Source organism: Lynx canadensis, chromosome B3, assembly GCF_007474595.2.
Source record: "Lynx canadensis isolate LIC74 chromosome B3, mLynCan4.pri.v2, whole genome shotgun sequence".
Taxonomy (NCBI): Eukaryota; Metazoa; Chordata; class Mammalia; order Carnivora; family Felidae; genus Lynx; species Lynx canadensis.
Window position 1 is genome coordinate 37,555,070 of NC_044308.2, and position 17,099 is coordinate 37,572,168.

At 43.0% G+C, this 17,099-nt stretch overlaps 1 protein-coding gene across 6 annotated transcripts in view; it reads right to left on the minus strand.

Moving 5' to 3' along the window:
• Positions 1 to 14,993, minus strand: part of MAP2K5 (mitogen-activated protein kinase kinase 5) — a 273,345-nt gene extending 258,352 nt beyond the window's left edge. For 4 of the 6 annotated variants that reach the window (XM_030317858.1, XM_030317856.1, XM_030317857.1 and 1 more), the window contains exons 1-2: positions 14,302 to 14,991; positions 6,642 to 6,690 (exon numbers count right to left, since the gene is read on the minus strand). In XM_030317858.1, coding sequence (XP_030173718.1) covers positions 6,642 to 6,690; positions 14,302 to 14,436 — 184 coding nt within the window. In that variant the 5' untranslated portion in view covers positions 14,437 to 14,991. Of the gene's footprint in view, positions 1 to 6,641; positions 6,691 to 12,895; positions 12,979 to 14,301 lie in introns of all 6 variants that reach the window. The other 2 variants (XM_030317860.1, XM_030317861.1) reach the window with 2 other exon arrangements.
• Positions 14,994 to 17,099: the final 2,106 nt, after the last annotated feature.

The window sequence follows — 17,099 nt, forward strand, 5'->3', positions numbered from 1 at the left end:
TGAAACTTCATTTTTTCTAAATAATTTATTATTTCCAAACATTTTATAATTTAGACTTTTCTCATCCATTCATTCTTAATGAGGCAGTCTTTGCTATTTGGACATGAAGGGTATCTCCTACAGGTGTTTCTCCAGTCATCAGCTACGGTTGTCTATCACAACTTATATCATTGCAATTTCCCTTTAAGTGGTCATATTATGCCAAATTTAAAATGATGAACCGGCTTTAAAATTTCCACCCAAAATAATCTTCCAGAAATTCATGAAACAACTGAAACGAGAAGTGAGCATAACATGATCACGGTCGGAGAAAGACATAAGTAAAATAAAGCTTTATCCTACAACCATATTTTACGAACCAAAACTCAGAGGCACAGTTTGACAAGCGCGAAGATACTTATGAAGGCTACAGACCAAACGTGTGAAGTCAGGGTGCCACGGAAAAGCGGGCCACATGGTATTCACAGGGAGAAGTCAGCATTTGTCTACACAGACTTAAGACGATTCTTTCAAGTCACCAGTAAGAATTCACCAGTCACTCTGAAGCAGCCACTTGTCTAGAGAAGAGCCAGGGGGAGGAACACGAAACAGATATGCACAGGAAACTCATCAGTGGGCACAGCTGATTTTTATCACCTCGTGTGCTGGTGTACTCATTAATCTGTTAATGAAACTGTGAAAATCAGCAGGGGTCTCCGGGCCTGTATGAATGTCAGGCTCCTACAGCATATGTAGGGCCCGCACATGCGAACAGCCAAGATTTTTTATGGTAATGGAATTCAGCTTTATCTCAGAAGTGTTCTCACATCTGGGAAAAGACAAATTATTCAATAACTTGTATGGGGTCAACTGTCTATGTGCTTGAAAAATAAAGTTGGATTCCCCACCTGATTCCTCCTCTCACCAAAAGAGACTGGAGATGGTACAAAATTTTCAAATCTTCGGATATTTGTAATAAAAGTGCACACTCTTTTCCAAAAAAAAAAAATGCTAATACACATACGAACATATGTATGTACGCACATACCTAATGCGTGTGTGTGCTTAACCCTGTTAAAGTAGAACAAAAGAATACGGATGAATGTTTTTTCAATACCTGGAATGTGGAAGACCTTTCTAAGAATGGCATAAATCCAGAAGTCACAAAGGACAATATGATAAATCTGACCATGTAAAAATTTCAACCCTCTCTATGGGAAAAAAAAAAAAGCAGAGGGAAAAAAAAGACCAAAGCAAGCTGAAAGGAAAGCAGTAAACTAAACAAAAATAACTAAACAGATGAGACAAAGCCCCAATTTTCTTAATATTGGAAAATCCTTATGTCAATTAGAAACGTACAACCTAAAAGGAAAATGGGCAAAGGTGACAAACAGTTCACAGAAATTAAACAAAATGATCAAAATACAAATGAAGACACTCAAGCTCATTTATAATTGAAGAAACAAAAATAAAACAATAGCATAATAATCTCTTCCACCTTTCAAATTGACACTGACTAGGAAGTTTGCTAATAAAAAATTACTCAGAGTTGGTGAGGGTAGAGAGAAATGGGCATTCTCAAACATTGTTGGTGGGAGTGTAAATTGGTTCTACCCTTTAGAGAACAACATGGTAATAGCTATTAAAATGTAAAATAGGGGTACTCTTTGTCTCAGTAGTTCCAACTCCTGGGAATTTATCCTACAAATATATTTCCACCATGTGGAAAGATATAAGACAATGCTGTTGACTGCAGCATTTTTTCCAATACTAAAAAAACACTAACAACTTAAGATTGGCCCGTCAATAGGTTAAATAAATTAAGCCATGGCCATAAAATGAAGTATAATGTAGTCATCCAAAGGAATGAAGTCGATTTGTGCACAGTGATGTTGGAAGAGGTTATATATACCATGCATAAAAACATATATATATATATACATATATATATGTGCATATATATGTATATATACATATATATATATATATATATATATATGCACGCGTATATATAAGGTAAGTGGGGTTGGGGGAACTAGTCGCAGTATAGTATGCATTATGTACAGAGAAAACTTCTGTAAAGATACAGAACACACTGTTAAATAGTAAACTAGGGAAATGGAGACTTTTAGTTTTCGTTTCATTTGTATGCTGCTTGAATTCTTTTTTTAAGATCACCTATACCTTCTTAATTAAAAAAGAAATCAAGGGGGGGCGCCTGGGTAGCTCAGTCGGTTAAGCGTCCGGCTTCGGCTCAGGTCATGATCTCACAGTCCGTGAGTTCGAGCCCCGCGTCGGGCTCTGTGCTGACAGCGCGGAGCCTGGAGCCTGGAGCCTGCTTTGGATTCTGTGTCTCCTTCTCTCTCTGCCCCTCCCCTGCTCATGCTCTGTCTCTCTGTCTCTCAAAAATAAATAAATGTTAAAAAAAAAAAGAAATCAAGCACTATATATTGGAAAGTATTTTGCTTTGTGCTCTAGTTATAAGGGGAAAAGGACCTAAAAGGGGTAAAATGAAAAAGACTTAGGGCCATCGGTCCAAGAGGTGATCAGCACAAATGGGCCTCCCTCCCCTTATCCAGCCTAACTCCCCTCAGAAACACTACTCCCAGGAACACAAACCAGAGAGAATATCGTCATTGTAGACCCTCTGCCCCTCAGGACAGAAGGCCCAGTCAAGTGTGGAGTATGACTGGTCCACCACCAACCAGTTTATATCCCGTGCCTGGGTAATAACACAAATAATGCAAATAGCAAACTACTTACTTGGCTTTAGGTCCCAGTAATTGTAAGATTCTCATCTGAATATGGGCACACAACATTTCATTTTATTCAGCAAGGGTCTAAGCTAAGTACTGAGGATAAGAGTGAAATAAAACGCAGTACCTGTCATCAAGTCCTTCAAAATCTAGTGAAAAGGGAAACATGCACACAACTCATCAGAAGGCAGGCCCCATGGGTTACCTGCTCTAGCAAAGGTGTGGAGGGAGATTAGCTCCATCTGGTGGGATCAGAGGTCTTACCCAATGGATGGCACTTCTCAGACTGAAGAATCTAAGATTACCTGACCTTTCCCCTCTTTTCCACTTATCAACTCTTTTCCTCTATATTTGTGTGGAACAAGTAAACGTGACAGTGTCCTTCCCTTTGTTGCTTAATTCACATTGCTAAAGACAATACCATCTCTTTTTTTTATAAAAAAAATTAACATTTATTCATTTTTTTAAATGTTTATTATTTATTTTTGAGAGAGAGATAGACAGACAGACACAGCATGATCAAGGGAGGGGCAGAGAGAGAAACACACACACAGAATAGAAGCAGGCTCCAGGCTCCAAGCTGTCAGCACAGAGTCCGACATGGGGCTCAAACTCACAAACTGCGAGATCATGACCTGAGTCGAAGTCGGACACTTAATCGACTGAGCCAACCAGGCAGCACCCCTACCATCTCTTTTGCATAAGAAATCAATTAGTGCTAGGTATCCTTTTCAATATTAAATACAGTACCATAAATATATCTTTGATCAAAGTTTTCTTTATTTGGAAGTTGTTCCATCATAGCTCCAGACCATAGAAATGCTCAAAAATGTCAGCAAATTAGCTTACAAGCTACATCTTTCCAAATGCTTCTTCTATAGATTCCATTTATTAGTTCAGATCTTTGGTTCAGAAAGTAAGGTCATCCTAGAGCAATCATAAAAAAAGCCAGGCTGGGATTCTAAGTCTATAAGGGAAAGTATGTGGTACTCTAAGCTCAAGAAACAAAGGACTGTTACTATTTTGTCTGTGTGTGTTTTGGGGTTTTGTTTTTTGTTTTTGCCTAAAACTTGTCCAGACACAGATGGGTATAGAGTTGCCACTCTTATTTCAGTAAAGGAGTGAGATCTCCTAGAACTTAAACCTAGAAATTCACACTTTTTTTTTCTGTTGTGTTAGGTGTATTTTTCCGTGTTAAATATATTGCCATAAGTATTTCTTTGGCTAAAGTTTTACTTATCCAAGAGTTGTTCCATCATACCCATAAACCATAAACCCATCAGCCACGTCAACCATACTTAACACACTTCATAGGCTTCTGACACACTTGGTTATACCAAGTGCATGTTTCACAGTCAAAAACAACTGTGTTTAAACTTGGCTCCACTTCCTAGCTGATGACCCTTGGCAACCATTTCATGTCTCTGGGCCTCAGGTTCCCAAAGGTAGAGTTTTCCTACCTCACAGAGTTTTTGTCAGGATTAGCAACAATTTAGGTAAATCATCTAGTCCATTGCTAGAAAGAGAGCAAGCCATCAACAAATGACAGGTAAAATGATTGATGTTATTACTATGATCCCTCACTCTGGAAGCCAGTGGGGTCAAGACACTCTGTGGGACCCAGAAAGCAAGAAGTAGGAAGGACAGGGGCTCCTGGGTGGCTCAGTCAGTTAAGCAACCGACTCTTGATTTTGGCTCAGTTCATGATCTCATGGTTATGAGATCAAGCCCCATATCATGGAGCCTACTACAGATACTCTCTCTGTCTCCCTCTCCCTCTGCCCCTCCCCTGCATGCTCTCTCAAAAAAAAAAAAAAAAAAAAAAAAAAAAAGATAGGAAGTACAAAATAAACTTATTTTCTGTTACACTTAAACAATCAGAATAAGTAATTTCAAGAATTTTGACAACTCCCAAAACATGTGTCAACAGTGGTTGAGAATATATACATGTTCTGGAGTCTACACGAGAAAGTCCACTTTACCACTCACTAGCTATGAGACTTTGAGCAAGCTGCTCAGAGCAGATATCCTTTCCTCAACTAAAATGGAGCTAGTAACAGTCCTTCCAAGTACTTCATGGAGATTTGTGAAGGTTAAATTAAATGAGATAACCATGGAATGTTCTTAGCACAGCATCTGGCAACAGTAACAGATGTTAACTATCAGCCTGTCCATGAAATCTGGGGTACCACCAAGGACTTCCCAAAAAAGCTCTGAAGAGCTTGCAACACTAGTATTTCAGATACGCGTACCATTTTTCAATACGATATACAGTCCAGTGTGGTTAATAAAGTACTAATTATTTTAAGAGTTTTACGCAAGTGACTTTTAAATACACGTAATGAATGTTGAAAAATCTTCAAACAATAGAGAAGTATAGAAAAGTAAAAAGTGTGCTCATCTAGCCAACCGTTCCCCACTCTAACCCTCAAGTCCACTTCCCAAAGGGGACACCACTGGAAACACTATGGTGGGCATTCTGCAGATCCTTGCCTCTCAAGATATACACGAAGCTGGGAGGTACAGGGATTAGCTATTTTATAAAATGGGATCACACCATACATATTATTTACTTATCCAACAATGTATCATGGAAATCTTTCCATGTCGATGCATAAAATCATTCTTTTTAGCTGCTGCTCAATTGGCTGCTGCTTCGGGTAATGGATACTTTATTAATCCATTATTCTAGGAATTTAGCTTTCCTCTAATTTTTTGCTATTAAAAATAATTCCATGGGATGCCTGGGTGGCTCAGTTGGTTAAGCATCTGACTTTGGTTCAGGTCATGATCTCAAAGTTCAGAGTTTGAGCCCCACGTCGGGCTCTCTGCTGACAGCTCAGAGCCTGGAGCCTGCTTTGGATTCTGCGTTTCCCTCTCTCTCTCTTTCTCTGCCCCTCCCCTGCTCATGCTGTCTCTCTCTCTCTCTCTCAAAAATAATAAATAAACATTAAAAAAAATTTTTTTAATTCCACAATGAATATTTTGTTTGAAGGGCATTCAACACATGTGCAGGTATTTCTGTTGAAAAGCCTCCTAAAAGAAAACCTGCTCAATCAAAGGTTTTGCACATTTTATATTTTGTTAAGTACCACCAAATTGTCCTCCAAAGAGAGCATAAATAAAAGACATTGTATTCACTGTCATTAACCATCTGCGTAAAAACCAAGAACAAGTAAACTATCCTGTGAAGAAACCGTACATCTTCTAATGGAAAAGTGGCCTTCACCTTCTAAAAACAGATGGGAAAAAATCCTTACTTCATCCTTCTCAACATCAGAGCCCTTGTTCTATGGACTAAACTCTCACCTTAACATTACTGGACCCTGATGTCCTTTGCAATGACTTGGCTCATGTGGAAACTCGTTTTCTAGTCCATCTTGCCCCCTCCCAATCCCCAGGCCAATTGGTTTTGGTGGGGGAGGGGACAGTGAGGAAGAAGGACTCAAGACTGAAGTGTTACTGTCATCATGTAGCAGCCACACCAAGCCCCACTAAAACAGAATTATTCCAGGCAACGCTCACTTAAAAGCTCTACTCTGTTGCTGTGTTAAAGCAGTAATGGATTACAATCTCTTAATCAGTAATCACTGGCCTACAGGTAGTTTACACGTTTCATTTCGTCCCACAATATTATTACAGTGAGGAGCAAGAGCAGATAAAGGTCATGTTGGTAATTAAAGCTATATTATAGAAATATGCACACCCAAGATATGATTAAATAAGAAAATATTACTCAGTTCAGTATCATCATTAAACTTGCATTAATTTATAAATATTTAAATGTACCATATGATGATCATAAATAATCTGTTTTTGTCAGTTTCTAAAGTAATACAACCCATAAACCCTTTGAAAAATTACTGCAGAAAGAAATAGTCAAGAAAGTATACAAGCCAGACTTACATTCAAATGCTGTGGTTGTTGCTTCAGGCAGAACCTGGCCTATCACATCCTAAACAAAGAAAGAATAAAGAAACACAATTAGCCATCTTCTTTATTGCTAACATGTGGCAAATCCTAGAGGAAATATGAGAACCTGAAGAAGATTTTTGAAATGTTGGCATAAACTATAAAAACATTAGCTCATAATCACACTTAGCCCAGCAATGTGAGGCCAGAGCTTAAATCTCTATTTTGGGGCAGGGGGTGGGGGGAGTGGGGGGAGATTCTTTACAAAATTTCCTCTACTATGTATTCGTAACAATCTTTCCCTCTTGATTCAACAGTATATACAAATATACTCTTGTGGGGGCACCTGGGTAGCTCAGTCGGTTAAGTGTTTGACTTTGGCTCAGGTCATGATCTCACGGTTCATGGGTTCATGGGTTCGAGCTGCGCGTTGGACTCTGCTGATGGCTCAGAGCCTGGATCCTGCTTTGGATTTTGTGCCTCCCTCCCTCCCACCCTCCCTCTCTCTCTTTCTCTCTCTCTCTCTCTGTCTCTCTCTCTGCCCCTCCCCCGCTCATGCTCTGTCTCTCTCAAAAATAAACATTAACAAATTTTTAATAAAAAAATACACCCCTTGTGTATTAAACAAATAAACAGTTTCTTCTACGGGAGGCTGTGGAGTGCACTGCCAGTAGAAAGAGTAAGGGGTTTAGGAGTCAGACTAGCCTGGGTTTGAATCCCAGGTCTGCACCTACAAGCTCTGTGACTGGAAATAAATTACTTAACCTCTCTGAGCCTCAATCTGATTATCCTCCAATAGGAGTCTAGTAATACTTAGAGAGATAATGCAAAAATTAAGTTAAATAATATACATAAATTAACCTAGCACATTGTGGACACTCAAATGCAGCTTCTGATATGTAACTAGCAACATCGTGCCTTGTATTCGTAGTGCAAAGAGTTCAAAAAACAAGTTTCTGTGACATATTATTCCAATAATGCCATAACCTATAATGCTACATTTGATACAAACAATTTTTATCAACCTTTACTCCTAAGCAACTGGAAAACGTATATTGAATGACACTGGAACAGAGTTAATCTAGGCTACAAAAAAATTTTTTTTTAAGTTTATATATTCTGATACCAATATTTAAATGAACCTGTAAAGTTGAAATCTTAAAAATCAGTCTATGGAGACAGCTTAGCTCAAGAGGCATGGGACATCCTCAAGAAATAGCCAGCACTGGGAAAGATGACCCTCCATGATGTCCAGCCCCACCTAGATGGTCTGCAAACCTCACTGCTCTCTGGGACTCTGCCACAACGTCCCTCCTGGGCTCTGCCAGAACTGGCACCAGGCAGCTGGGTGACAAAGCGGCTTACGGTAGTTCTCAGCAGGGAGCCCACAGCCCTTCCAAGCGGGGCACTTAGCAGAGTGGCGGCTGCAACTTCCTTCTGAAGGCAGTTCTTTAGAAGCTTTTGCTGCAGTGGAAATTTGCATAATAGCCTCGCCTCCAGAGTGCCTTTTTTTCCCCTCAAAAATAAATCTGTGCATATAAAATTGATCAAAGAGAACTATCTTAGGCAACCCTCGCTCATTAGACCCAAAGGAGGTTATTTTTTTCCTTCTGACTCTAGTCTTAGCACATGCAACATCAACTTTGAGGAAGTATTTAAAAAAAAAAAAAAAAATCGAGTGTTAAAAAAATTCTACACACTTGTAGGTAAAAGTATTTATTGACAGGTAAATGGAAACTGTAGAGTGAGTATGGAATAAATTCTACAGACAGCTAGTGTAAAGCCTGACTGTGTGGGCTGGAGCCAGACTGCTAGGGGTGGACCTTGACTCTGCTGTTCAGCAGCTCGGTGACTGGGTCTATCTGGGCCATGAGATCATAACTGTACCTACCTCGTAGGACGAAATGAGTTCACATTTATAAAGGGATTTTAAGAGTGTCTAGCACACGGTAGGTGCCACAATAGTGTCTGTTAAATTAATAAAACAAGTCACTGATGACTGGAAAATTATAGAGCTTACCTAACAATGAAACCCAAAATTTCAGCACCTGAGGATTGGTGGATAGTCATTTGTTCACTCCCATCATCCTTCCAGAGCATCTATTGAGGACCTTTTCTAACTAGTGGTGTGGTTAAAAACAAGCTGGGGGACACCACCCCCAGCCCTCCACGTCGACATTTCTTTCAGGGAACTCTGAACACCTAGATCTTGTGCCATGAACTCTACAGCATCAGCAAACTAATTTAGGATCCTTCCTACTTATGAATAGCAGATCCCGTCAAACAGCAAATTTCTAATAAGTAGCTGAAAACCTTGGGGGGCAGCAGTGGCCCCTTTTGCCCACCACCATAGCAAGGAGTCACATAGGCTTTACACCTCATGTGGGGAAAAAGAGTAAAAAAAAAAAAAGCAAACTTGCTTGAGGGATCATGGGAACACAACCAGCCATATCGTTCTGTTAAAGCAAATAAGGTGGGGCTTATCATAATGCTGAAGAGTTGAAAAGTTTCAAAATTAGTTAATACCTACTGGTCATTTCTAACCAGGACATATTTAATAATTCTATGTATATTTTACAGTTATATTTTAAGTGACTTATTTCCAGGAAAAGAGAAAAAGCCCTTATTCACAACATAACATTTACCTAAAGAAGCTTTCAAAAGAAAATTTAAATTTAAATATTTTAATGGTGATCATTTCTTGGTCATTTTCTTCTCCATGCTTTTAATATACCAATCAAATATATGATGGACCAAAAGTATAATTAAGCATCTACGCATGCCAGGAGCATAAAGATCACAAAGCTGTAGGCTACAGAAGAGTAAGATTTAGGAAGATTATAGTCTGGTCACTCAGATAAAGACAAACCTAAAAGAATAACGATACAGTGCACTTATAGGCTGATAAGAGCCAGACAAAAGACATAAATACAGTATTTGCTAACTCAGGAGGCAGAAAAAAAATCACAGGCTCAGTCTAGGTAAAAACTTCACAGATGAGAGGAAATCTGAGCTGGGACTTGGGAGACAGGATTCAAATACCAAGAGGAATACGGGGAACATTCTCTTGCACCACTAATTGCGATCTCCTGCACAATTTTCCCAAACCGGAGATTGTGTCTACAAGGAAAAGAACACAGAAAGCTGAAAAACAGATAATCAAATGTCTCTGCCCTTGAAGACCAGCTAGGCCTACTTTACCCTGCAGCCAGTCCCGAATTATTCAGACCCAGACACAGGCCCAGAGAGGCTAAGTGCCTTGTCCAAGGTCTCCCAGCTATTTGACAGAGCAGTGATGAGAGCCCTCGACTACAACCTCAGGCACAAAACCCTCTCAGATACAGATGACTCAGTGACCACAAACTGCTTCTGGCTTCTGTGTCTGGTCCTACCAAAAACGAGCTGTGTGGCTTTAGCATTTTCCCCCTCTGGGGTTCACGCTTCCGAATTTGAAAACCGGGGAGAAGAGAGTTACATGAGATGAGGGGGATGCTTCCAGATTTCATTTGGCTTTAAATTTTTTTTTTTAATTTTTTTTCAACGTTTATTTATTTTTGGGACAGAGAGAGACAGAGCATGAGCGGGGGAGGGGCAGAGAGAGAGGGAGACACAGAATCGGAAACAGGCTCCAGGCTCTGAGCCATCAGCCCAGAGCCTGACGCGGGGCTCGAACTCACGGACCGTGAGATCGTGACCTGGCTGATGTCGGACGCTTAACCGGCTGCGCCACCCAGGCGCCCCAATTTGGCTTTAAATTTTAAGGTTCCAAGCCAAAGACGCTGATATAGCTGTCGGTTTTTGACAATTTCTTTTTTTTTTTTTTTTTAATGTTTATTTGGAGGGAGGGTGCAGAGAAAGGGAGACAGAGGGTCCAAAGTGGGCTCTGCGCTAATTCGCAGAGAGCCTGATATGGAGCTCGAACTCACAAACTGTAAGATCATGATCTGAGCCGAAGTCGGACGCTTAACCAACCGAGTCACCCAGGTGTCCAGTTTTTTGACAATTTTTTGATGAAAAGATGAGGTGACCCTGGTGAAGAAATCACAGGTGCCCACCAGGATCTGTACGTGCAGTTCGTAGAGCCTGCTATAGGAACACAGGAGATAGCACAGCACCCATTGTCAAGAGCCCTTCATCAGGGCTCTAAACATGCTCCACCTGGGCTTACCTGCACATAGGCACGTGTGAGGACACAAGGCACTCTAGATGGTAGGACCGATTGTCCAAAGTTGACTTTAAAGCCAGTCAGCCTGGGTGGCTCAGTCAGTTAAGCATCCAACTTCAGCTGAGATCATGATCTCGCAGTTTGTGGGTTCGAGCCCCACGTTGGGCTCTGTGCTGACAGCTCAGAGCCTGGAGCCTGCTTCAGATTCTGTGTCTCCCTCTCTCTCTGCCCCTTTCCGGCTCATGCTCTGTCTCTTTCTCTCAAAAATAAATAAACGTTAAAAAAAAAAAAAAAAAAAGTAAAGCCAATCAGCCTGGAGCCAAGGTACAATAGAGAGATGCTTAAGAAGCAAAAGAGCCAGGCCCTGTCCCTTATGTTGTAACAACAATACTTACAGAGCATTTACCTCATTCCAGATTGTTCTAAGTGCTTTATATGTATCAACTCCAGTAGTCCTCATACTCTATGAAGTGGGCATTATTTTCATCCTCTACCCCTCTTTTTTTTTTTTTTTTACAGGTAAAGAACTGAGACACAAAAGACACTTGCCCAAGTGAGTCTGGTAAGGCTTGCAATTTAAACCCAGGCAATCTGGCCCAGAGTTTGTGTTTGTAAACACTGTATCACTGTGTTCTAAATATCTTCTGTTATTTCAAATGAGCAAAGTGAAAGAAAGCTCACACCTTTCTCATCACAGACACGATCTCACTTAATCTTCACAAGCCTTGGGGCGCCTGGGTGGCTCAGTCGGTTAGGCGTCCAACTTCAGCTCAGGTCATGATCTCGTGGTCCGTGAGTTCGAGCCCCGCGTCGGGCTCTGTGCTGACCGCTCAGAGCCTGGAGCCTGTTTCGGATTCTGTGTCTTCCTCTCTCTCTGACCCTCCCCCGTTCATGCTCTGTCTCTCTCTGTCTCAAAAATAAACAAACGTTAAAAAAAAAATTTAATCTTCACAAGCCTTGAAGGCAGGTATTGTCCCCATTTTACAAGTAAGGAAACTGAGGCTAAAAGAGGTAGAGTGACTTGTCTAGTTAGTGAGACTGCTTGCAATTAAACTCACTTTTTTTTGAGAGAGAGAGAGACAGAGAGCACACAGGGCAGAGGGGGAGAGAGAGAATCTGCAGCAGGTTTCATGCTCAGCACAGAGCCTAATGCAGGGCTCGATCTCACAACCCTGGGATTATGACCTGAGCTGAAATGAAGAGTTGGACACTCAACTGACTGAGCCACCCAGTCGCCCCATTAAACCCACGTTTTGATTCAAAACCTAGCAGGCTGTCCACAAAACCATAACCGCATGCATCTTTTTTTTTTTTTTTCAACGTTTATTTATTTTTGGGACAGAGAGAGACAGAGCATGAACGGGGGAGGGGCAGAGAGAGAGGGAGACACAGAATCTGAAGCAGGCTCCAGGCTCTGAGCCATCAGCCCAGAGCCTGACGCGGGGCTCGAACTCACGGACCGCGAGATCGTGACCTGGCTGAAGTCGGACGCCCAACCGACTGCGCCACCCAGGCGCCCTGCATGCATCTTTTTTAACGCTCCCTTTGAAATATCTGAACAAATATTTCAGGGTCCTACGGAGCACGAGAAAGAGGGGAAATGAATGTCCATCTCCTCCGGAAATGCACCATTTACCGGAAGAGTGAGATAAAACTGTGACAAAACCTGTGAGCTTTGCCCCAACGATGCTGTGGGAACACAGAGGAGGGGCACATAACCAAGACTACGGTAGAGGAAAAGGGAAGCTGGGCTCTGAAAGGACACGTAGGAGTTGGCTAGCTGAAGAAAAGCACCGAGTGGAGACAGCCTAGGAGAACTAAAGTTAATTCTATGTAACCTGGAGCACAGGATGCTCGTGGGGTGTGGGGAGAGGTGAGGTGTGGTGTGGTGTGGTGCCAGGCAGGCAGAAGCCAATCCAGACGGGCCTAGAGGACCATGCTAAGAAGTCTGGGCTTTGTCACGAGAAGAAAACTATATGCACGCGAGTGCGCGAACTCCAGACACAAAGAGAAGGGTAACATTTGGTGGACAAGACTGGAAGCTGCTGGCTCACTCCAGCCTCTGTACTCGTAGCCCAGACACCTGAAAATCTGTAATGGCCTGGATGGTCAGCAACATCCAGAATTCAAAATATAGGTACAGGAATCAAATTTTGATGGTGGCACCTGTGACAACCAAAAAAAAAAAAAAAAAAAAAAAAATCACATCACAGATCTCCCTCCTCCCAAGAACCTTTACCCAGCCCCATCTTATTCTGCAGGTAACTTCCGCTATAGATTTAGTACCTGCAACATGCTTCTGGGTATGTCAGTTCTGCCTCTGATACTTCAATTATTCAATATATAAAATGGGCACAATACACTCTATCTCAAATGTCTGCTAAAAGATGAGAGTGGGGCGCCTGGGTGGCGCAGTCAGTTAAGCGTCCGACTTCAGCCAGGTCACGATCTCGCGGTCCGGGAGTTCGAGCCCCGCGTCGGGCTCTGGGCTGATGGCTCAGAGCCTGGAGCCTGTTTCCGATTCTGTGTCTCCCTCTCTCTCTGCCCCTCCCCCGCTCATGCTCTGTCTCTCTCTGTCCCAAAAATAAATAAACGTTGAAAAAAAAATTAAAAAAAAAATAAATAAATAAAAGATGAGAAATGGCAGTGCAGCACATGGAAAAAAATTACTAAGTAAGGAAATCTGAGTTCTGGTACTGACTCCCCCACTCGTGAGCAACACTACTTTGGAAAAACAGTTTCACCTCACTACTCCTCAGTAACTATCTCAAAAAAGATAAGAGGTCTCAACAGACCACTGCTGAGGTTACACTCTGCTCTCACGTTCCATGACTTTATTTGAAATATATCCTGAGAGTAATAACACAGCATTGATTCTCAGATGCACCTTTTCCTCCACTTTTAACATCTCTGAAATTGGGCTGCTTTTGTATAATGCACAGCATGTCACAGTTTAACAGGCAGTGTTTTTGTTTTGTTTTGTTTTTTTCTTTCTGAGTGGTACACAAAATAGTATCTTAAAACCAATGGCACCTTGGGTTTGTTGAAACGTGGTAAGTTCCAGTCGCCTAGTTTCTCTTTCCCTATTGGTCACCAAGTTCAGGGAACTCTGTAGAAAGACATGGCTGGAATCTGGCCAGGGACATTCCGAGAAACACTTGGGGGAAAAAAAACTTCTAGACTCAGCTTTTTGCATCCAGTTGATGCTTCTGTGTGTATGTCCCAGTCCAGCTGCGAGCTCCTTGAGGGCAGGGGTTCAATCTGATTCATCTCTAGTTCCCCAGGGTCCTGCACATTTGCCAGACTTCAGTCCATGCAATTAATCAATGTCTGTCGTGGAAGCAATAAAACTGCCCCCACAGGAGGCCAGCAATGGCCACGGCCACTAGCTTGGGCAACCAGGCTGAGATTCAGCGGTCAAGGTGCTGACGACCCCACAAATCCCTGCGCCCTCCTCAATGGGTTTTGGACACTGAGATTACCACTCACCAGCACATCCCTGAAGAGTAACTGCGGCCCGGAGTGCACTGTCCAGTCCACCGCGCCACTATTTGGAATCTTGATACGAATCACCAGCACCTGGTTCTCCATGGCATGGAAGGGGCCAAAGGCCAGCCACAGCATTACAGGTTACAGGGGCTCACATCCTGGGGCAGGAGGTACCCACTGGATCTTGGTTAGGCGAGAGCTCCAAAGGATGACAAGCGGAAGGAGGGGAACAGGACAGGGGGTCGGGGGAGTGAAGAAGAGGGATGGTCTGGAAGGGACCCGCAGGCAGCAAGCCAGGCCCAGCCTGTATGGGGTTGGGGCTGCCTCTCTGTGAGCGTGGATGGGGCACGAGGCAGGGGCCAATATAAACTAACGGGGGTCAGAGGGTTCTGGAGTTGGGAAAGAGGGCGAACCGGATCGTGAAGCCCCCTGCCGTCTGTGTGGGTGTGAGGAGATGACCCCGTTTTAGGGAGACAGAGCGGCAGGTGTCCACTCTTCCTTAGTGGAGAGGGGAGGGTCCCCGACTGGAGGGGACTCAGTCGGGGGCTGTTTGGAAGGAGACCCGGGGCCGCCAAACCAAGCGAGAGTCGAGGAGGGCCCTCCGTCGGGAAGCGAATCCTGTTCCCCACCCCGAGTCAGAGGGCGCGGCGAGAGCGGGCCCGGCCCCAGCCGCCCCGGGCCGAACGTTCCGGCTGCGGCGGCAGCGGCAGCGGCAAAAGGAGAAGGAAGGCGCGGCGAGGGCACTGTTACTCCGGAACCAAAACGCACGGCACCGGAACCCCGGGAGCCGGAGAGAGGGACCCGCCTCCCGCGGCGCCATGTTGGATGAGGGCAGCTCCCGGCCAGCCCCGCCACCGCGCCCCGGCGGGCGGGACCCGAGGAGCGAGCGCGAGGGGCGGGGACGAGCAGTAGGGCCGGGCTAGGCTGGCCTGTCGGGAGGTCTCCGTCGGCCCGTGGTCGCCCGTGGCGACCGAGTGACGCTCCTTTCTTTTCCACTCGCGACCCTCGTTAAAGGCAGCCGGGTGAAACCATCTAGCAAACGAAGGAGGAAACTAAACTGGGCTTTTGGCGGACTCCAGCCCAACTGTCGTCTTAAAATTGCGTACTGTTTGCGGAAGCCCCAGAAAGACGAAACTCCGCCTCGCCTTTATACCTACTTTTCAAGCCCTTTACCTTGACGGGGTTTGTGCACCAAATCAAGAGTAAGGCAAGAACTCAACACTTTTTTCCCCTTCTTCCACTCCACAGATACAGAATTATCATAGTCTTCCTCCCACTTGAGCAAACAGTGTATGATTTTTTTGTTGTTCTTTTACCCCACGATTGCCCTGAAATAGCAAACAGTCCCCCCATTTAAAAGCAACAGTAAAAGAAAAAAAAAATTCAGGGAAGAGTTTAACTGCCAGGGGACAGCTGGAGTACTGGCATCCTGTTCTCTTATTAAATCATTGCAGAAAATACCTGGTCTAGTCCGTAAAATTTCAACCAGATAGCAATGTTTACACAATCGGTGATATCACAGGCAGTAGCAATAACCCTCGGTTGTTTTAAATGCCTTGTTAACCTCAGATTTTAAAATGCATAATTGTGTTGATCTATGGTTTCTATATAAAAGTTTGTTTACAAATCGCATTGTGTAGGTTGGGCCATAATCTCCTGCTAATGAACGTGCTCATGTCGCTTTACTTTTGAGTGCTGAATTTTATATAAATTCGGTGGGAGAGGAGTGATCATTTCCCCCCCTCACACTCAGAATTTATTCATGCAAGAGAAAAAATAATTTAAATGTTGGTTAGTTTAAGTAGAACACCAAAAATTTTTGTGCATATATTTCTCTGCCTGAGTTTCTTTTATATTTAATTCAAAAGTCCACATAGGAGATAAATTGTCTCTTTTTTAGTTACTGTGAATTAATAGCTTAGGTAGAAATTCATTTAATCAGATGCTCCAGATATTCTGAAATTGCCCTTTTCCACCCGTACCTCAGTCCTGTGAGAAATAAACAGTTTGCCCAAGGTACCCATGTACTTTTTTATTGAAAGTTCATTTCCTATTATTTGAGAATATAGACCACAAAACTGGAGATTTTCTATGAACCTATTATTTGTTAAAACAGCTTTTTAATTCATAGTACTATGGGGAAAACCAACCCAATTTGTACTTTCAATTCTTCTGGATGGAGATATACCCCAAAGTGGAATTGCTGGGTCATACAGTAATCCTAGTTTTAGAATTCTATTGCTGGACCATTCTTTTTTTTTTTTTTTCTTTTAAGTTTATTTATTTTGAGAGAGACAGCAAAAGAGCACAAGCAAGGGAAGGGCAGAGAGAGAGCAAGGCAGAGGATCTGAAGTGGGCTCTGTGCTGACAGCAGAGAGCCTGATGCAAAGCTTGAGCTCATGAAGCTCAAGTGAGATCATGAGATCATGAGATCATGAGATCGCGACCTGAGCGGAAACCAAGAGTCGGATGCTTAACCAACTGAGCCACACAGGCGCCCCTAATGCTGGAGCGCGGTAAGTGCCTATGGACACCGTGCCTGGAAAAGCACATTCTGCTGGTCTTGACTTAAACGTTACCTTCTAATTGCAGCCTTCCTTTAGCATACACTATGGCAATTACAAACCAGCCCCCAAAACACTCCATTCATAGATACAAGCCAGTTTATTTTTCTCCTAGCACGTATCTAACATGTCACAGGTTTTACTCATATGCCTGTCTCCCCAGTAAACTATAACTTAATGAGGGGAGGGAACTATATGTGGTTTTTTTATTCACTGCCATGCCCCTAGTACCTA